This window comes from Phocoena phocoena, chromosome X (genome assembly GCF_963924675.1).
Source record: "Phocoena phocoena chromosome X, mPhoPho1.1, whole genome shotgun sequence".
NCBI lineage: Eukaryota > Metazoa > Chordata > Mammalia > Artiodactyla > Phocoenidae > Phocoena > Phocoena phocoena.
The window spans coordinates 60,109,945-60,133,674 of NC_089240.1; the positions used below are offsets into that span (position 1 = coordinate 60,109,945).

At 37.7% G+C, this 23,730-nt stretch overlaps 1 protein-coding gene across 1 annotated transcript in view; it reads right to left on the minus strand.

The window, feature by feature from the left end:
* Positions 1–23,730, minus strand: part of TEX11 (testis expressed 11) — a 338,390-nt gene that overhangs the window by 250,271 nt on the left and 64,389 nt on the right. The window contains exon 8 of the mRNA XM_065900178.1: positions 22,895–22,975. Coding sequence (XP_065756250.1) covers positions 22,895–22,975 — 81 coding nt within the window. The remainder of the gene's footprint in view (positions 1–22,894; positions 22,976–23,730) is intronic.

Below are 23,730 nucleotides of genomic sequence, written 5' to 3' on the forward strand. Positions count from 1 at the left end.
AGTTCTAAACTTGAAGGTTCGTATGTAGGGGACCTACTGTACTAGCTAACAGAACCCTGGAATACACAAAAAGGATTAATTTATACATCATGTCCAAGTGGAATTTATCCCAGGAATACAAAGGTGGTCCAACATAAGAAAATAAATCAATGCACCACACCACATTAATAGGATGAAAGAAAAAAAAACACATGATAGCTCAACTGACACGGGAAAATGCATTTAACAATAACCCGACACTCTTCCATGAAAAAAAACTAAACAAACTAGAAATAAAAGAGGACTTCAAAAAAAAAAAAGAGAACTTCATCCATCTAATAAAGGGCATTTGTGAAAAACCCTCAGCTAACATAATACTCAATGATAAAAGACCGAAAACTTTCCCCTTAAGATGAAGAACGAGGATGCCTGCCTTCACCACTTCATTCAACATTGTACTGGAAGTTCTAACTGGAGGAATTAGACAAGGAAAACAAATAAAAGGCCTCCAGATTAGAAAGGATGAAGTAAAATTATCTCTATTCACGTATGACATGATCTCAAATGTAGAAAATCCTGAGGAATACACACAAGCTAAGTGCACACACACACATTCTTACTAGAATAAGTGAATTTAGCACAGTTGCAGGATACAAAATCAACACACAAAAATCAGTTATATCTAATGAACAACTTGAAAAGCAAAGTAAGAAAACAATTCCATTTACGACACCATCAAAAAGATTAAAATACTTAGGAATAAATTTAATCAAGAAGGTACGAGACTTGTACACTGAAAACTATAAAATATTGCTGAAAGAAACTAAAGAAAACATAAATAAATGTGAGGACATCCCATGTTCATGGAATGGGAAAATTGTTAAGATGGCAATACTCCCCAAAGTGATCTACAGATTCAATGGAATCCCTATCGAAATCCCAACAACCTTTTTTTGCAAAAATAGAAAAGCCAATCCTCTGAGATGGAATTGCAATGAACCCTAAATAGTCAGAATAATCTTGAAAAAGAAAAACAATTTAGAAGTCTCAAACATCTGTTTTTCAGATGTACAATACAACAAAGCTACAGCAATTGAAACAATATGGTACTGTATATAACAGGGAACTCTACTCAGTATCCTGTAATAACCGATATGGGAAAAGAATCTGAAAAAGAATGGATATATGTAGAGGTACAACTGAATCACTTTGCTTCACATGTAAAACTAACACTATATTGTAAATCAACTGTACTTCAATATAAAATAAAATTTTAAAAATAAGTAAATAAATAAAAAATTTAAAACACCAGTATGGTACTGGCATAATGAAAAGACATAGAGACCAATGGAATAGAACTGAGAACACAGAAATAAACTCTGACATCTAAGGTCAACTGATTTTTGACAAAAGTGCCAAAACCAATTAAGAGAAAAATTACTCTCTTCAACAAATGATAAACTGGATTTCTACATGAATTTGGACCCCTACCTAACACCATATACAAAAATTAAGTCAAAATGAGTCAAAGATTCTTACCATTTTAACTGCTAAAACTATAAAAAAAATCTTAGGAGAAAACACATGGGTAAATGATCATAACCTTGGATTTGGCAGTGGAATCCTAGATCTGACACCCCAAAGCACAAGCAACAGAAGAAAAAGTGAATAAGTTGGATTTCATCAAAATTTTAAACTTTTGGGGCTTCCCTCGTGGCGCAGTGGTTAAGAATCTGCCTGCCAATGCAGGGGACACGGGTTTGAGCCCTGGTCTGGGAAGATCCCACAAGCCACAGAGCAGCTAAGCCTGTGCACCACAACGACTAAGCCTGCGCTCTAAAGCCCGTGCTATGCAACAAGAGAAGCCACCACAATGAGAAGCCCGTGCACCGCAACGAAGAGTAGCCCCCATTCTCCGCATCTAGAGAAAGCCCATGCACAGCAACGAAGACCCAATGCAGCCAAAAATAAATTAATTAATTTTAAAAAAAGAAAAGCATTAAAAAAATCTTTAAAAAATGTTAAACTTTTGTACGTGAAAGGATACTATCAAGAGAATGAATATACAACACAGAATATACAGAAAATATCTGCAAATCATACAATATATCTGACCCAGGTGTAGTAGCCAAAATACTACAACTCAGTCACCAAAAGATAATCCAATTTAAAAATGGGCAAATGGTAATTCCCTGGCAGTCCAGTGGTCAGGACTCCATGCTTCCATTGCAGGGAGGACAGGTTTAATCCCTGTTTGGGGAACTAAGATCCCGCAAGCTATGCGGTGCAGTCAAAAATTGTTTTAATTAAAAAAAATTTTTTTTAATGCACAGAAGACTTGAACACACATTCCTCCAAAGAACAGAAAATGGCCATACAAATGGTGAACATTTGTACAAGCACATGAAAAGATGTTCAACATTAAGTCATTCAACATTAAGTCATTAAGGAAATGCAAATCAAGATACCACTTCACACGCACTACGATGGCTTTAATTTTAAAAGTCGGAAAATAAGAAGCATTGGTGATGAAATGGAGAAATTGGAACCCTCATACATTGTTGATGGTAATGTAAAGTGGTATATATAGCCAATGTGGAAAACAATTTGACACTTCATCAAAAAGTTGAACACAGGGGCTTCCCCGGTGGCGCAGTGGTTGAGAGTCCGCCTGCCGATGCAGGGGACACGGGTTCGTGCCCCGGTCCGGGAAGATCCCACATGCCGCGGAGCGGCTGGGCCCGTGAGCCATGGCCACTGAGCCTGCGCATCCGGAGCCTGTGCTCCTCAACGGGAGAGGCCACGACAGAGAGAGGCCCGTGTACAGCAAAAAAAAAAAAAAAAAAGTTGAACACAGAATTATCATATGACCCAGCAATTCCAGTCCTAGGTATATATCTTAAAAAATTGAAAACAGGTACTCAGATACTTGTACTCAAATGTTCATAACTGCAATATTCACAATAGTCAAAAGGTGGAAACAACTCAGATGTCCATCAACCAATGATGGATAAAGAAACTGTGGTATATCCATACAATGGAATATCATTCAGTCACAAATTAAATCCACAGATATAGAAAGCAGATTGGTGTTTCCAACAGTATGGGATTTTACTTTGGGGTGCTAAAAATGTTTTGTAACTAGATAGAAGTGATGGTAGCATAACATTTTAAAGGTACTAAAAGAAGAGGGGTGTGGGACAGGTAATTTTGAAACATGAATTGTAGAATTATTTTTCTCTTTAAACTATGTACATATATCCACTGATAAAAAATTTAAATTATGCATAAAAAGTAGGCATAAAAAGTAAACCAGGGTTTCCCTGATGGTGCAGTGGTTGAGAGTCCGCCTGCCAATGCAGGGGACAGGGGTTCGTGCCCCGATCCGGGAAGATCCCACATGCCGCAGAGCAGCTGGGCCCGTGAGCCATGGCCGCTGAGCCTGCATGTCCAGAGCCTGTGCTCCGCAACGGGAGAGGCCACAACAGTGAGAGGCCCGCGTACCGCAAAAAAAAAAAAAAAAAAAAAAAAAAAAGAAGTTAACCATATACATTTAAAAATAACAATGATGGCCTGAATTAAAAATAAACATCGATATTTGTTGGAAGCATTAATGTTCTAATGGCTACATAAAGAGCCTCACTGCAGCCAAGAACATGAACAAGTCTGACCAGGCTTTCCATATGCTATAGATATTTAGTTAAAAAGTATATAACTCACTTAACATTTAATGGAACATGCCATTACAAGGATTCCAGTAAGTCATATTTAAGGCTCAAATGATTCTGAGTTTGTAATGAAGTTGATACCCTTAAGTGAGTTAACGCTCTCCCAGATACACGAAGCAGTGGGTGGGAAGGGTCAGAGAATGCAATCATATCCCACTAGCCACAACAGGCAGAAAACTGAATTTTACTTTCAGAGGAGTAATTCATTTGCGTGCTATAAGATGAGATTTTACTATGGAAGGAGAGACGTACACGATCTTACACATATGTTTCAAATATTTGGCTATAAAATGGTAAGTTTAAGTAGGCAAAAGAGAATAAAATCACGGTAATAAAGTCCAGGCAGCCTAGACTTCACTTAAAAGCTTTGTGCCCCTACAGAATAGCAATGAAATCTAGCTGAATCTTGAATTAATTACTTCGAAGGGTTCCAGAGGCCCACTGGCCATTTTCCTTGTGTAAATGAAACTTTCATAATGAATTAAAACTCTACACTGAAAATAAATTCTAGAGCAAGCTAAGAATAGAAATGAAAGATAAAAGCAAGTCGAACACACAAATCAACTAATGAAAATAAAATTCTGATTAAAGTTTCAAACTTTGAGGAGAAATAGTTAAATAAGTAAACAACCCTGTAAAGAGATTTCTGCCATTAAAAATGCACACATAGGGCTTCCCTGGTGGCGCAGTGGTTGAGAGTCCGCCTGCCAATGCGGGGGACACGGGTTCGTGTCCCGGTCCGGGAAGATCCCACATGCCGCGGAGCGGCTGGGCCCGTGAGCCATGGCCGCTGAGCCTGCGCGTCCAGAGCCTGTGCTCCACAACGGGAGAGGCCACAACAGTGAGAGGCCCGCGAATCGCAAAAAAAAAAAAAAAATGCACACACAGACACATACATTCTAGGATCTGGCTCAGGGCTTCTCTAAATCAAGAACTAGGAATTTTTGTACTGAAGGGACACTTGTGAACTTGTTGTCATACAATCATTTTACAGATGAGGACAATGATTTTCAGAGCAGTGAAGTATCTTACCACTGGCCACACTAGTAAGTAGCCCCTTCTGTAATATTCTACACAGATCATGAACCTTGTTTTGGGTAATTACAAGAGTCTCAAATATCAAAGAAAGTGTCTCTATGTTCTACTTACCAAGGTAAGTAAGTATATGCAAACTTTTAAATAAATGCTTAAATTACTAGAATTTTCTAACTCTCACAAAACGAAGTTCAGTTAAACAACATATCACTATGTCCCAATTAATCCAGTTAATTTTTTCACTATGCACCTACATAAGCTATACATCAAACCAATTATTTCCAACCATTTCATTATTTCGCATGATTCTCAATGATTTCGCAACACTTCCATCAAGCTCCTAGAAGTGTTGTGTGGCACACATGTACTTTAAAATAGAAGCTAATTAAGTTTTACTTTAGAGTAGGTATTTTGTTTTTTGGTTTTTTAGAACTTCATAAAATCCTCTTCAAGTCAGCCATGCCTCATACCCAGTTTCTGTGTATACTTTCTCTTCTCTGTAACATAATCACTTGACTTACAGGATTTTAGGAATTTATTTTTATAGCTCTACAATTTTCCAGAGGGAGAGAGACTCTGGGGACTGCATGGTTGCCTTGATAAGATTCTAGCAGTATAAGAATGTATTGTTCATTCACCCAGGGGATGAGCATAGAGAGTCAGAGCCCAGTAACAGAGCATCTACATGGAGTAATGGCCAGGCATACGGTGTTGGACCAGGGTGAGGAGAGGATGTACACCCAGAATAAAGATTCAGAGCATGAACAGGGAGAGTAGGGCACCCTCACACTGGAGAGGGTGGCAGAGGGGATGGGAGACTGGTTACATACAGAGGGACTGATTAAATAAGCAAATATATTAAGGCTAATAGAAGCCAGGTTCCTCATTACTGGAGAAGAGAATTAGAAATATGGAAAGGAAGAACACTAAGATGAATACTTTGGTGTTGGACTAGAATTGAAGGTATCATGGTTTTCAGTAGATTAGATAGATAGATAGATAGATGACAGATAAATATGGGTAGAAATGTGTGTATATATTACATATGTATATATTATATATAAATATATATGTATATAAACAAAAGTGTAAGTGTATATGTATGCTCAGTTCACTGACAGGATCTGACAACAGTGACACCCCAAAACAGTAAGCACACCTAGTGCCCAGATTTTGGCTTCTGAATAACATTTTCCACCAAAAGGAACCAAGGCTCCTGAGAGAAAAAGAGTTAATTCCATGGCTTGAGCAGCAGAGTACAGGATGAGCCTGGAACATTTTAGTGAGCCAGAAAGGAAAGAAATGTTCACAAGTGATGGCAATATGTTAAAAAGACATAGAAGTCAGCTTAAAGGGGCTCCTAGTGGCCAAATCTGGGAAAATTTGAGTATCAAAATAAATGCAGTTACAGTTCTGAGTACGCAAGATGTAATAAACAAACACATGCCACCCTTTCTCTCCCACTGAATGTTAACTATAAAACCTGAACTAACTTCATGGAGCTATTCAAAGTCTCAGAAAAGAAAAGAACAAAAAGCAGACAGGGGAAGAATACCAGAATTCAAAGCAACACCAACCTGGTAGTGAATTTACCATTCTTTTCCTCTGGTATACCCTAGTCTAAATTAATGCACAGCCAAAAACTAAGCAGTGAGCACTGTGCTTCAGACTGAGAAAGCATCTCTAGTTCTGGCTTGAGTTATTCAGAGAGAGTACAGAAATCCTGTTTTGGTTTTTATTTTTTCTTTCCTCCATTCTCTGTGACTCAGTCCCCAGGCAATTCCATGGTGGCAACAATGCAGCTAGGGGAAACCACAAGAATTGAAACTTTGAGGAGAGAAACCTTTCTCTCCGTTCAGGGAGCTTCAGTTCCAAGAGGATGGGGAAAAAACATTGCTTTTTTCCTCTCTGACTTCCCACTGGTTGGCCCCAGATGTAGTCTGACTGCAGATATGGAGAGTCACTGGCTGGAGGACTGAAAAGGGTAGCTCAAGGGAACCAGAAACTACTAAAAAGATGATGGAGAGAGGAGTCCAGAAAAGCAACACCATCATGTTGTTTATAAACAGCCTGAGCAAGCATGGATCTGATCCTGATTAGCATACCAAAGACTGTGAGAACTGAACTAAGGGACAGACATCCACTAGTACCAGACTGACCAATGAGTGTCCTGCACATGCAGGACAAATCTGAATAGCACTGCACAGGCTTTGAAAACTAAATTGATATTGGAACCACAGCCCCCAGAATTTGAAAACTGTGGCATGAATTTAACCAGGTTGATTGACAGCTAAAATAAAAACATCAACATTTCTATAAAATTTAGACAAGACCCAGAGGCTCATAACATAATATTCAAAATATCTAGACACAATAAAAAACTAATCTATGAAGACCCTTAAAAATCTCAACTCACATGAAAAAAGACAATCAACAGAAGTTGACAATGAGATGACATAGAATTTGGAATTACCAAGTAAGAACTTTAAAGCAGCCATTATAAAACTGTTTGAACATGCAATTATGAACACTCTCAACACAAATAGAAAAACAGAAACTCTCATCAAATAAACAGAGATCAGCAAACTGCAAGCTGTGGGCCAACGCAGACTATGAGCAAAAATTATTTTTACATTTTGAAAGATTGTTGAAAAAGAGTATGCAACATAGACTGTACGTGATTCACAAAGCCTAAAAGATACCTTGTCCTTTACAGCAAGTTTGCTAACACCTGAAATAGAAGCTATAAAGAACCAAATGGGAATGTTCAAACTGGAAAATATAATAAGCAAAATTAAAAAACAAAAAACCCAAACACCTCACTGGATGGACTCAATAGCAAAATGGATGTGAAAAAGGAGAGACACAGTAAACTTGAAAATAGATCAATATAAATTATCCAGTCTAAAAAGCAGACAGGAAAAAAGACTGAAAAAAAAGAGAACAGAGCATCAAGTACCTATAAGATTATAATTTAAAAAACCCTAAATTCCCAACCATTGGTGTCCCAGGCACTTGGCTGATATGTACATGAAAATGTACTCAACATCACTAATCATCAGGAAATTGTAGATCAAAACCACAATGAGATATTACCTCACACCTTTTAGAATGGCTATTATCAAAAAGACAAGAGATAGCAAATGCTACTGAGGATGTGGAGAAAATGGAATCCTTGTAATGCAATGTAAATTGGTAAATTGGTACAGCCACTATGGAAAACACTATGGGTTCCTCAAAAAACTGAAAACATAACTACCACGTGATCCAACCAAAGGAACTGAAATCTTAATCTCAAACTGGTATCTGCACTGCCACGTTCACTGCAGCATTAGTCACAATGGCTAAGACATGGAAGCAACTTAAATGTCCACTGATGGAAGAATGGATAAAGAAAATGTGGTATAGGTATACACTGGAATATCATTCAGCCATAAAAAAAAGAAGGAAAAACTGCCAGTTGTGACAGCACTGATGAACCTGGAGGACATTATGCTACATTAAAAAAGCAGGTGCAAAAGGACAAATATATTACATGATCTGACTTATATGAGGAATTTTAAATAGTCCAACTCATAGAAATAGAGTAAAATGGTAGCTTCCAGGGGTGGAGGAAGGAGAAAATGAGGAGATACTAGTCAAAAGGTACAAAGTTTCAGTTATGCAAGATGAATAAGTCCTAGAGATCTACTTTACAGCATATTGCCTGTGGTTAACAATACTGTATTGTATACTTAAAATTTTTCTAAGAGGGTAGATCTTATATTTAAATGTTCTTATAAAAATAATAATAAATGAAGAGGGTGGTAGGAAACTTTTGGAGGTAATTAATATGTTTGTGGCACAGATTGGTGGTGATGAATTCTCAGATGTATACTTACCTCTAAACTTGTCAAACTTTATATATTAATTATGCAGTTTTTGGTTTGTCAATCACACCTCAATAAAATTGTTTTAAAAAATGAAGCTCAGCAAATCCCTAACAGGATAAGTCCAAAAAAAATCATGCTCAGACACACCATAAGCAAACTGCTAAAAACTAAAGACAAAGGAATAATCATGAAAACAAATAGAAAAACAATGCAGTTCTTATAAAGGAACAATAAAACCACTATATCACAACTCTAATAGGTAAAAGTAAAAGGACTGACCATACCAAGTGTTGGTAAGGATGTAAAGCAACCTGCACTCTCATATGCTACTGGTGGGAGCATAAAATGGTTCAAGCTCTTTGGAAAACACTGTACTATCTTCATAAAATGTTAAACATACATCTAACATATGACTCAGCCATTCCACTCCTACGATACCCAAGAGAAATAAAAACATATATCCAGACAGAAACTTATACTTGAATATTTAAAGCAGTTCTATTTGTATTAGATTTAAAAACAGCTAAAAACTGGCAATAATCTGCATATACATCAACAGGTGACTGGATAACCAAATCGTGGTATATCGATATAACAGAATTTTACTCTGCAATAAAAAAGAACAAACTATTGATATGAAAAAACACATGGATAAATCTCAAACTCATTATACTGAGTGAAAGAAGCCAAATCAAAAAAAGGATAGGGCTTCCCTGGTGGCGCAGTAGTTGAGAGTCCGCCTGCCGATGCAAGGGACATGGGTTCGTGCCCCGGTCCGGGAGGATCCCACATGCCGCGGAGCAGCTAGGCCCGTAAGCTATGGCCGCTGAGCCTGTGTGTCCAGAGCCTGTGCTCCGCAAAAGGAGAGGCCACAACAGTGAGAGGCCCGTGTACCACAAAAAAAAAAAAAAAAAAAAAGGATATATACTGTATGCTTCCATTTACATAAAAATTCCAGAAAATGCAGACAAATTTGTAAAAACAGAAAATTAATCAGTGGTGCCTGAGTATGAAGGAGGTGGCAGGGGAGGGGGAAGAGGAGGGACAAAAGAAAACTTTTGGGGGTTATGGAAAGGCTCATAATCTTGACTGTAATGATGGTTTCATGGGTGTACACATATGCCAAAACTCATAAAACTGTACAATTTAAATGTATGTGATTTTTTTTTTTTTTTTTTTTTGCGGTACGCGGGCCTCTCACGGTTGTGGCCTCTCCCATTGCGGAGCACAGGCTCCGGACGCACAGGCTCAGCGGCCATGGCTCACAGGCCCAGCCGCTCTGCGGCATGTGGGATCTTCCCGGACTGGGGCATGAACCCGTGTCCCCTGCATCAGCAGGCGGACTCTCAACCACTGCGCCACCAGGGAAGCCCTTAAATGTATGTGATTTACTATACCTCAATAAACCTCTTCTGAAAATGCCAATTTCATAAAAGATAAAAGCAAATTACTAAGGATAACAACTAAATGCAAAGCATAACCCTGAACTGGATCCTGGACTGGAGGGGAAAAAACATATGCTATAAAGTACAATTAGGACTTGCCTGGTGGCCCAGTGGTTAAGACGCCATGCCTCCAATGCAGGGGGCACAGGTTTGAACCCTGGTCAGGGAACTAAGATCCCACATGCTGCGTGGCCAAAAAAAAAATTATTAAAAAAATTAGTAATAAAGTACAATTAACAAAATTAGAATATGGATTGTACATTAAAGAATTTATGGGACTTCCCTGGTGGCGCAGTGGTTAAGAATCCGCCTGTCAATGCAGGGGCTATGGGTTCAATCCCTGGCCCGGGAAGATCCCGCATGCCGCAGAACAACTAAGCCCGTGTGCCACAACCACTAAGCCTGCGCTCTAGAGCCCGTGAGCCACAACTACTGAAGTCCGCGCACCTAGAGCCTGTGCTCTGCAACAAGAGAAGCCACTGCAATAAGAAGCCCGTGCACTGAAACAAAGAGTAGCCCCCGCTCGCTGCAACTAGAGAAAGCCCGCATGCAGCAATGTAAACCCAATGCAGCCAAAAAATAAATAAAATAGAATAAAATAAAACTTTAGGACATTCCCTTAAAAAAAAACTTATGAATGTTAAATCTCTTGAATTCGATCACTGTACTGTGTTTATAAAGAGGGGCTATTCTATTCTTAAGAAATATACACTGAAGTACTAAGCAGTAAGCTGCCTGATGAGTGCAATCTTCTCTCAATAAAGAAAACAATATGATGTATCAAAATTTACAGAAAAAAACACACGCAAATCTCAATTGATTAAAAATAAAGCATTTCACAAAGTCCAACAACCTTTCACAATAAAAACACACAAACTAGGAATAGAAGGTAACTTCTTCAACATGATGAAAGCTGTATATGAGAAGCAGCTAACATCGTATTCAATGGTGAAAGACAGAAAGCTTGTCCTCTAAAATCAAGAATAAGACATGATGCCAGCTTTCATCACTTCTATTCAACATAGTACTGGAAGTTCTAGTCAGAGCAATTAAACAAGAAAAAGAAACAAAAGACATCCATATTGGAAAGGAAGAAGTAAAACTATCTCTATTCACAGGTGACATGATCTTGTATGTATAAAATCTGAAAGAACCTTTTAAAAATGTGGAAGTAATAAATGAATTCAGCAAAACTGCAGGTTACAAAACCAACACACAAAACTCAGTTACATTTCCATACACCAGAAATGAGCAATCAATTAAGAAAAATTTTTTTAAAATCCCATTTACAATATCATCAAAAAGAATAAAATATTTAGGAATAAACTTAACCAAGGAGGTGTAGACTTGTACACTGAAAACTAGAAAACATTGCTGAAAGAAATTAAAGACCTAAATAAATGGAAAAACATCTCACTCTCATGGGTAGAAAGACAGTATTGTAAAAATGACACTACCAAAAAAAAAAAAAAACAAAAAACAAAACAAAACAAAAAAAAAATGACACTACCCAAAGAGATACATAGATTCAACGTAACACCTACCAAAAGCCCAATGGCCCTTTGTGAAGAAATTTTAAAAACCTATCCTAAAATTCATATAGATTCTCAAGGGACCCAGAGGAGCCAAAATAATTTTGGAAAAGAACAAAGTTGGAGGTCTCCCACGTCCCTATTTCAAATGTATAGTACAACCAAGTTACGATAATCAGTGTGGTACTGGTATACAGATAGACATATAGACCAATACAATACAACAGAAAGCATAGAAATATAACTCTGATATCTATGGTCAATTGATTTTTTTTACATTAATTTATTTATTTTTGGCTGCATTGGGTCTTCGTTTCTCTGCGAGGGCTTTCTCTAGTTGTGGCAAGCAGGGGCCACTCTTCATCATGGCGCCTGGGCCTCTCATTATTGCGGCCTCTCTTGTTGCGGAGCACAGGCTCCAGACGCGCAGGCTCAGTAGTTGTGGCTCACGGGCCTAGTTGCTCCACGGCATGTGGGATCCTCCCAGACCAGGGCTTGAACCCGTGTCCCCTGCACTAGCATGCAGATTCTCAACCACTGCACCACCAGGGAAGCCCCTGGTCAATTGATTTTTGACAAGGATGCAAGACCGTTCAATTGGGAAAGAATAATCTCTTCAACAAATTTTACTAGAATAATTGGATATGCACATGTAAAATAATGAAGTTAGGCCCTTACCTTACACCACACACAAAATTAACTCAAAATGGATCAAACACCTGAATTTAAGAGCTAAAGCTGTAAAACTCTCAGAGAAAAACATAGGGGAAAACCTTCATGACCTTGAATTTGGTCATAGTATCTTAAATATGACACAAAAAGCACAGGCAACAAAAGAAACCAATAAATTGTACTTTATCAAAATGAAAAGAATTTTGTTCATCAAAGGACACTATCAAGAAAAGTGAAAAGACAACCCACAAAATGGGCAAAAATACTTGCAAATCATATAAGGGTTTAATATCCAGACTATACAAAGAAGTCTTACAACTCAACAACCAAAAGAAAAACAACCCTATTTTTCCTGAACTATAGTTGATTTACAATGTCATCCTATCAGGTGTACAGCACAGTAATTCAGATATATATATATATACATGTATATGTATTTATATATGTACATATATGTGTATGTATGTGTGTGTGTGTGTATATATATATATATATATATATATATATATATATATATATATATGGAGAGAGAGAGGGAGAGAGAGAGAGAGAGAGAGAGAGATTCTTTTCCCATATAGGTTATTACAGAGTATGGAGTATAGTTCCCTGTGCTATACAGTAGGTCCTTGTTAGTTATCTATTTTATATAAATAGTAGTGTGTATATGTTAATCCCAACCCCTAATTTATCCCTCCCCCCACTTTTCCCCTTTGGTAAACAAAAGTTTGTTTTCTATGTCTCTGAGTCTGTTTGTATATTGTAAATAAGCTCATTTGTATCTTTTTTGGGGGATTTCACATATAAGCAGTATCATATTTGTCTTTGGCTGGCTTACTTCACTTAGTATGATAACCTCTATGTCCACCCATGTTGCTGCAAATAGCATTATTTCATTCTTTCTTATGGCTGAATAATATTCCATTGTGTTATATATATATATATATATATATATATATATATATATATATATATATATACACACACACACACACCCCCCACATCTTCTTTATCCATTTATCTGTTGATGGACACTTAGGTTACTTCCATGTCGTGACTATTGTAAATAGTGCTGCAATAAACATTGGGGTGCAAGTATCTTTTTGAATTATAGCTTTCTCCGGATATATGCTCAGGAGTTGGATTGCAGGATCATATATGGTAACTCTATTTTTAGTTCTTTAAGGAACCTCCACACTGTTCTCCAGAGTGGCTGCATCAATTTACATTCCCTCTGACAGCGTAGGAGGGTTCCTTTTGCTCCACAAACTCTCCAGCATTTATTATTTGTAGACTTTTCGATGACAGCCATTCTTCTTTTTAAATTTTTTTTAAATTTATTGATTTATTTATTTATTTATGGCTGCACTGGGTCTTTGTTGCTGCGCACAGGCTTTCTCTAGTTGTGGAGAGCAGGGGCTACTCTTCGTTGCAGTGCACAGGCTTCTCACTGTGGTGGCTTCTCTTGTTGTGAAGCACGGGCTCTAGGTACACGGGCTTCAGTAGTTGTGGCATATGGCCTCAGTAGTTGTGGCTCCCAGGCTCTAGAGTTCAGGCTCAGTAGTTGTGGCACACAGGCTTAGTTGCTCTGCAGCATGTGGGATCTTCCTGGACCAGGGCTCGAACCCTTGTCCCCTGCACTGGCAGGCAGATTCTTAATCACTGCGCCACCAGAGAAGTCCCTCGATGATGGCCATTCTGACTGGAGTGAGGTGATACCTCACTATAGGAAAAACAACCCAATTTTATTTATTTATTTTTTATTTAAACAACAGAAGAATTTTTCTTACAGTTCTGAAGGCTAGAAAGTCCAAGATCAAGGTTTAGCCAACACTCTTCTATGGTGAAGGCTCTCTTCCTGGCTTGCAGACAGCTTCCTTCTTGCATGGTGGGGGCAGGAGGTGCAAGGAAAGCAAGTTCTCTGGTGCCTCTTCTTATAAGGGTACTAATCTCATCACGAGGGCCCTACCTCGTCTAAACCTAATTACCTCCCAAAGGTGCTATCACCAAACACATTGAGAGTTTGGGCTTCAGCATCTGAACCTGGGGCAGAGGGGACACAGTTCAGTTCACAGCATTTTGGCACCAGTAGAAATGCTAATTTTTTTTAATGTTCATCAGCTTATAACACCATTTATAACAACATTTAACATGATATTAATACATTTGTAATCTTAAAAAAAACAATTTTAAAAGAGGCAAAGGACTTTAATAGACATTTCTCCTAAGAAGCTATGTAAATAGCCAATAAGCACATGAAAAGATGCTCAATGTCATTTGATATCAGGAAAATGCAAACCAAAGGCACAATGCAAAACCACTTGACACCTACTAAGATGGCTATAATAATATATATTTTTTAAGCCCAGAAAATAACAAGTGTTGGTGAGGATGTGGAGAAACTAGAACCCTCATTCAACTGCTGGTGGAAATGTAAAATGGTGTAGCCACTACGAAAAACAGTTTGGTGGTTCTTCAAAAAGTTAAACATAAAATTACCATGTTACCAAACAGTCCAGTCCCAGATATATATCCAAAAGAATTAAAAACAGGGATTCGAACAGATACTTGTACATCGATGTTCATAGCAGCACTATTCACAATAACCAAAAGGTGGCAACAACTCAAGCATCCATCAACTGATGAACAGATGAACAAAATGAGGTATATACATAAAATGAAATATTATTCAACCATAGGAAGGAATACAGTTCTGATACATGCCACAACATGGACCCTGAAAATATTAAGGCTAAATGAAATAAGCCAGACACAAAAGGATAAATATTGTATGATTCCACTTATATGAAATATCTAGAACAAGCAAATTCACAGAGACAGAAAGTAAATTAGAGGTTACCAGGGGAGGCAGTAATGAGGAGTAATTGTGTAATGGGTACAGAATTTCTATGGGTACAGAGTGGTGATGGTTGTAAAACACTGTGAATGTACTTAATGCCACTGAATTGTACACTTAAAATGGTTAAAATGGCAAATTTTATATATTTTAGTGCAGTAAAAATTATAGTAGAATGTCAGCAAATGAATATAAAAAAGGACGGAATTAGAAAAATAGCCAGTTGTCAACCTTCACAGTACTAATTTAGGCAAGAAGTCTCCATGGATGGTGAAAGTGGGATGAGAAATTGGATTTTACATAGTCTCAAACTATCACCTCACAAAACACTTAGGAATAACAAAGGGAAAAAATACGTAAGTTTATACTGGCGAAACCTGGAAGACACCATTTTAACCAAGAAATCAAAGTTAGCACCACCAACAATAGAGTAAATTGATCCTGCATGCCACCCAATAGAATCACTTCTGTGATTTTCTAGCCCCAAGTTCATAACCTGGTCTAATCATGAGGAAACTTTGAACAAACCTTAATTTGGTTAGGATGGGGGAACTGGGAAGATATACTTTAAGGGTTCAAACTTGCAACTAGTAGATAAGTTCTGGAAATCTAATGTACAACATAGTGATTACAGTCAACAATACTGTTCTATAAATTTTAAAATTGCTAGAAGACTAGAGCTTAACTGTTCTCAACAAAACAAAACGATATTACTGTGACATGATAAAGGTGTTAGCTAACACTACTGCAGTAATCATACTGCAGTATATAAGTGTATCAAATCAACAGGTCATACACAACAAATTTACACAGTATTATATGTCAATTATATCTCAATAAAATTCCTTTTTAATTTTTAAAAAACAAATTAAGTCACATTCTACAAAATGACTGTTCTGTGATCTTCAAGTGTCAAGGTCATGAAAGTCAAGGCAAGAATGAGAAAGTGTTCCACTGAAAGAGACTGGTGACTAGGTGAATCCTACGTTGAATCCATTTTGTGTAAAGAACAATATTGAGAAACTTGAACGGGGCCACTGGTAAAAGGGTATACAAGAGTTCTTTGTACTATTCCTGTAATAGGTTTGTAACCCCTGAGGGGTGGCTGAGAGGCGGGAGGGATTCCCACACCTGGAGGGACCCTCAGGGGCTTGGATCAGGGGTGAGTGCACCCAGCATTTCCCTGCTCAAGGCTGGGGAAGTCTGTCTGGCTCTCGGGCAGGGTCTTATGCCATGAGAGGCCCCCTCTGGGCCGTGTTGGTCCTGGGAGTGCAGGGGGAGAACAGGAGAGGCCAGAGGTGGAGGGGAGAAGAGAGGCAGTCAGGAGGGCCCCTCCAGGACCAGAGGAGTGGGAGAGGAGTGGAGGGCGTTGGCCCTGCCAACCCAAGCCCGGGAAACCTGCTGGGCTCCCAGGTCGGGTCCCCCACCCTCAATGGGCCCCTCGAGGCCATGTGGGTCCTGGGAGCATAGGAGGGAGGCCAGGGAGATCAGAGGTCGGGGACATGCCAGGACCCCTTCAGTTCCTTTGAGCCTAAGCCCCACCCCCTAAACGCCGCAAGGGCCTTTTCCAGCCCTGTGGGTCCTAAGCATAGGTCCCGCCCACCATCCAAACCCTGCCCCTGCTTAGGCCCCACCGACCACAGCCAAGGCCTTTTCCACTTTTTCTTTTTTCTCCTCCTCTTTTTTACTATTGTGGTTCAGTTTTACCTTCCAGTTGTTTCATCTATATGTTTATTTTTATACTCTTTTATATCTGTTAGTTTCCTAGTCTAATTTTATTTTTTACTTTGTTATTGTTCTTTTTTCCTTTTCCACCCCATGTGGCTTGCAGGATCTTGGTTCACAAGTTGGGGATTGGGCTGAAGCTCCTGCGGTGGGAACTCCAAGTCTGAACCACTGGATTAACAGAGAGCCTCAGACCCCAGGGAATATTCATAGAATGAGGTCTCACGGAGGCCCTCATCTCAGCACCAAGACCCAGCTCTACTGAACAGCCTATAGATTCCAGTATTGGAAGCCTCAGTCCAAACAACCAGTAAGACAGGAACACAATCCCACTCATCAAAAAAACATAGACAGCAAAAAAAAATACATCACAGGGGCTTCCCTGGTGGTGCAGTGGTTGAGAATCTGCCTGCTAATGCAAGAGACATGAGTTCGAGCCCTGGTCTGGGAGGATCCCACATGCCGCGGAGCAACTAGGCCCGTGAGCCACAATTACTGAGCCTGCGCATCTGGAGCCTGTGCTCTGCAACAAGAGAGGCCATGATAGTGAGAGGCCCATGCACCACGATGAAGAGTGGCCCCCGCTTGCCACAACTAGAGAAAGCCCTCGCACAAAAACGAAGACCCAACACAGCAAAAATAAATAAATTAATAAACTCCTACCCCCAACATCTTCTCAAAAAAAAAATACACCACAGATGAAGAAGGTAAAAACCTACAAGACCAAATAAATTAGGAGGAAATAGGTAAGTAATCTACCTGAAAAAGGATCACAGTAATGATAGCAAAGATGATCCAGAATCTCAGAAACAGAATGGAGGCACAGATTGAAAAAATACAAAAAATGTTTAACAGAGATGAACAACACAATAACTGAAATGAAATATACACTAGAAGGAATCAATAACAGAAGAATTGAGGCAAAAGGAGGAATAAGTGAGGTGGAAGACAAAATGGTGGAAATAACTGCCAAGGAGAATAAAGAAAAAAGAATGAAAACAATTGAAGACAATCTCAGAGACCTCTGTAACAACACTAAATGCACCAATATTCGAATTATAGGGGTCCCAGAAGAAGAGAAAAAGAAAGGGTCTGAGAAAATATGTGAAGAGATTATAGTCCAAAATTTCCATAACATGGGAAATGAAATAGTCACTAAGTCCAGAAAGTGCAGAGAGTCCCATAAGGATAAACTCTAGGAGAAACACATCAGGACATATATTAATCAAACTAACAAAAATTAAATTCAAAGAAAAAATATTAAAAGCAGCAAGGGAAAAACAAACAATAATATACACAGGAATCCGCATAAGGTTATCAGCTGATTTTTCAGCAGAAACTCTGCAGGCCAGAAGGGAGTGGCAGGATAAACTTAAATTGAGGAAAGCGAAAAACCTACAACCAAGATTACTCTACCCAGCAAGGATTTCATTCAGATTCAACGGAGAAATCAGAAGCTTTTCAGACAAACAAAAGGTAAGAGAATTCAGCACCACCACACCAGCTTTACAGCAAATGCTAAAGAAACTTCTCTAGGGGGGAAACACAAGACAAGAAAAAGACCCACAAAAACAAACCCAAGACAATTAATAAAATGTCAATAGGAACATACATATCAATAATAACCTTGAATGTAAATGGATTAAATGCCCTAACCAAAAGACACAAACTGGCTGAATGGATACAAAAACAAGACCTATATATGCTGTCTACAAGAGACCCACTTCAGACCTAGGGACACATACAGACAGAAAGCTAAGGGATGGAAAAAGATATTCCATGCAAAGGGAAATCAAAAGAAAGCTGGAATAGCATTACTCGTATCAGATAAAACAGACTTTAAAATAAAGACTCTTACAAGAAATAAGGAAGGACACTACATAATGATTAAGGGATCAATCCAAGAAGAAGATATAACAATTATAAATATGTATGCAACCAACATAGGAGCACCTCAATACATAAGGCAAATGCTAACAACCATGAAAGGCAAAATCAACAGTAACACAATCATAGTAGGGGACTTTAACACCCCACTTACACCAATAGACAGTTCATCCAAACAGAAAATAAATAAGAAAACACAAGCTTTAAATGACACAATAGACACAGATAGATTTAACTGATATTTACAGAACACTCCACCCAAAACTGGCAGAATACACTTTCTTCTCAAGTGCACATGGAATATTCTCCAGGATAGATCACAGCTTGGGTCACAAATCAAGACTCAGAAAATTTAAGAAAATTGAAATCACATCAAGCATCTTTTCTGCCCAAAATGCTGTAAGACTGCCAATCAATTACAGGAAAATATCTGTAAAATACACAAATACAAGGAGGCTAAACAGTGCACTACTAAATAAGAAATTAAAGAAGATGTTTAATAAGATTTAATAAGAAATTAAATAAAATGTCAGAAATTGAAGAAATTAAAGAAGAAATTTTAAAAATACATAGAAACAAATGACAATGAAAACACAATGACCCAAAACCTATGGGACACAGCAAAAGCAGCTCTAAGAGGGAAGTTTATAGCAATTCAATCTCACCTCAAGAAACAAGAAAAATCTCAAATAAACAATCTAACCCTATACCTAAAGCAACTAGAGAAAGAAGAACAAAGAAAACCCAAAGTCAGTAGAAGGAAAGAAATCATAAAGATCAGAAAAGAAATAAATGAAACAGAAATGAAGAAAACAATAGCAAAGATCAATAAAACTAAAAGTTGGTTCTTTGAGAAGATAAACAAAATTGATAAGCCCTTAGCCAGGCTCATCAAGAAAAAAAAGGAGGGTATGCAAATCAATAAAATTAGAAATGAAAAAGGAGAAATCACAACTAACACTGCAGAAATACAAAGGATTATAAGAGACTACTACAAACAACTATAAGACAATAAAATGGACAACCACAAAGAAATGGACAAATTATTGGAAAAGTACAATTTTCCAAGACTGAACCAGGAAGAATTAGAAAATATAAACAGACCTATCACAAATAATGAAGTTGAAACTATAATTAAAAATCTTCCAACAAACAAAAGTCAAAGACCAGATGGCTACACAGCCTAATTCTATCAAACATACAGAGCAGAGCTAACACCGATCCTTCTCAAACGCTTCCAAAAAACTGCAGAGGAAGGAACACTCCCAAATTCATTCTACCAAGCCACCATCACCCTGATACCAAAACCAAAAAAATATATCACAAAAAAAGAAAAATATAGACCAATATCACTGATGAACATAGATGCAAAAATCCTGAACAAAATACTAGCAAACAGAATCCAACAACATACTAAAAGGATCATACCCCATGATCAAGTGGGATTTATCCCAGTGATGCAAGGATTCTTCAATATACGCAAACCAATGTGATACACCATATTAACAAATTAAGGAATAAAAACCATATGATCATCTCAATAGATGCAGAAAAAGATTTTGACAACATTCAATACCAATTTATGATAAAATCTCTCCAGAAAATGGGCACAGAGAGAACCTACCTCAACACAATAAAGGCAATATATGACAAACCCACAGCAAACATCATTCTCGATGGTGAAAAACTGAAAGTGTTTCCACTAACATCAGGGACAGGACAAGGATGTCCACTCTCGCCACTCTTATTCAACATAGTTTTGCTAGTCTTAGCCATGGCAATCAGAGAAGAAAAAGATATAAAAGGAATACAAATTGGGAAAGAAGAAGGAAACCTGTCACAGTTTGCAGATGACACGATACTGTACATAGAAAATCCTAAAGATCTACCAGAAAACTGCTAGAACTAATCAAGGAATTTGGTAAGGTTGCAGGATACAAAATTAATGCACAGAAATCTCTGGCATTCCTATACACTAACAATGAAAAATCAGAAAGAGAAATTAAGGAAACAATCCCATTTACCATCACAACAAAAAGACGAATATATCTAGGAATAAACCTACCTAAGGAGGCAAAAGACTGGGACTCAGAAAACTATAAAACACTGACGAAAGAAATCAAAGATGACATAAACAGATGGAGAAATATACCATGTTCTTGGATTGGAAGAATCAATATTGTGAAAATGACTATACTACCCAAAGCAATCTACAGATTCCATGCAATCCCTATGAAACTACCAATGGCATTCTTCACAGAATTAGAACAAAAAATTTTACAATTGGTATGGAAACACAAAAGACCATGAATAGCCAAAGCAATCTTGAGAAAGAAAAAGAGAGCTGGATGGAGGAACAGGCTCCCCAACTTCAAACTATACTACAAAGCTACAATAATCAAGATAGTATGGTACTGGCACAAAAACAGAAATATAGACCAATGGTACAGGATAGAAAGCCCAGAGATAAACCCACACATGTGTGGTCACCTGATTTATGACAAAGGAGGCAAGACCATAGAATAGAGGAAAGACAGCCTCTTCAGTAAGTTGTGCTGGGAAAACTGGACAGCTACATGGAAAAGAATGAAATTAGGACACTCCCTAACACCATATACAAAAATAAACTCAAAATGGATTAAAGACCTAAGTGTAAGACCAGACACTATAAAACTCTTAGAGGAAAACATAGGAAAAACACTCTTTGACGTAAACCACAGCAAGATCTTTTTTGACCCACCTCCTAGAGTAATGAAAATAAAACCAAAAATAAAGAAATGGTACCTAATGAAACTTCGAAGCTTTTACACAGCAAAGGAAACCATAAACAAGATGAAAAGACAAGCCTCAGAATGGGAGAAAATATTTGCAAATGAAACAATGGACAAAGGATTAATCTCCAAAATACACAAACAGCTCATGGAGATCAAAATCAAAAAAACAAACAATCCAATTAAAAAATGGGCTGAAGACCTAAATAGACATTTCTCCAAAGAAGACATACAGATGGCCAAGAGGCACATAATAAGATGCTCAACATCACTAATTATTAGAAAAATGCAAATCAAAACTACAATGAGGTAACACCTCAAACCGGTCAGAGTGGCCATTATCAAAAAATCTAAAAAAAAAAAAAATTAAAAAAAAAAAATCTAGAAACAATAAATGCTGGAAAGGGTGTGGTGAAAAGGGAACCCTCCTGCACTGCTGGTGGGAATGTGAACTGATATAACCACTGTGTAAAACAGTATGGAGGTTCCTTATAAAACTAAAAATAGAACTACCATATGACCCAGCAATCCCACTACTGGGCATATATCCTGAGAAAACCATAATTCAAAAAGGTACATGTAGCACAATGTTCACTGCAGCACTATTTACAAATAGCCAGGACATGGAAGCAACCTAAGTGTCCATCAACAGACGAATGGATAAAGAAGATGTGGCACATATATACAATGGAATATTACTCAGCCATAAAAAGAAACAAAATTGATATATTTATAGTGAGGTGGATGGACCTAGAGTCTGTCATACAGAGTGAAGTTAAGTCAAAAAAAGAAAAACAAATACTGTATACTAACATATACATATGGAATCTAAAAAATGGTACTAATGAACCTAGTGGCAGGGCAGGAATAAAGACACAGACATCGAGAACGGACTTGAGGACACAGGGTGAGGAAGGATAAGCTGGGATGAAGTGAGAGAGTAGCATGGACATATATATGCTACCAAATGTAAAACAGATAGCTAGTGGGAAGCTGCTGCATAGCACAGGGAGATCAGCTCGGTGCTTTGTGACCACCTAGATGGGTGGGATAGGGAGGGTGGGAGGGAGTCTCAAGAGGGAGGGGATATGGGGATATATGTATGCATATGACTGATACACTTTGTTGTACAACAGAAGCTAACACAGTATTATGAAGCAATTATACTCCAATCAAATCTATTAAAAAAAAAAGAAATAACCTGTATCACTTTTTCAGAAACCCTTTCTAGTAAAGAACAAAGGAAGCAAAATATTTCAAAGCTTGGCTAAGTAAGTAGATCTGATCTAAAATATAACCTCTAAAGGATCACATGAAGTAGTAATGATTCTTCCTAGAACTTGATATAGCATATTTTCAAATGCTTGGAGAATAAAGGCAGAGATTTCACTCACCATTTTGGGCAGCCTTATCAACATATCTTTACAGCGCAGTACACATTTAGATGCTCTTTGAAAATCCTGTTGAGCAACTGCCTGGGAAAGCAAAAAAATGTCAGTAACTGGTTAAAATAACAAGCTATTTGTCTATAAGTCAAATCTAACATATTTTTAACTGGTGTTAAAAAGTCTTAATTTCTTTTCTAATCTTCTTAGCAATGCTAACTGGTTGAGCTAAACATAATAGCCAGCTCAAAATACAGAGAAATAAGTGATAAGAATCTTGGGTAAGACAAAGTTGACACTGAATGACAAGAGTTATTTCAATTTTCTGGAAATATCAAAATTGGTGTATTATACAATCTTATGTTATTATATTATGATATAATGCCATGCCTGATAATGTTTCCCCAGCTTGAAGAGCTCTTGTATTTATCTCCACATAAGAGGAGTTTTTTACATTAAATAGCAGTCTTTTGTCCTAAAACAGGCTCATAGTAACTTCATAGTCTGAAATGCTGTGAACATCTGCTATGAAAGGCAGTTTAGTGCAATCCTATCTTGGAGCTAGAAGAGCTACTCTGATATTCATTACGTATAACCTTGAACCTTATGATCTCATGGCTTTAGCTTCCTCATCTATAAAACAAGGATACTGTACTAAATTTACCTCTTAAGATTTCTTTCAGCTCTACCATTCTATGACACTCAAATGAACGAAAACATCAATCACACATTACTTTCACACTTGTAGAAGAGGCTTGTTTCAGTCATTAAAGAATTTAGCTGATGAGGCATATTAAAAGAAACGTGGATATACACAAAAAAATAATTTTCTGAAGTACTTTCTC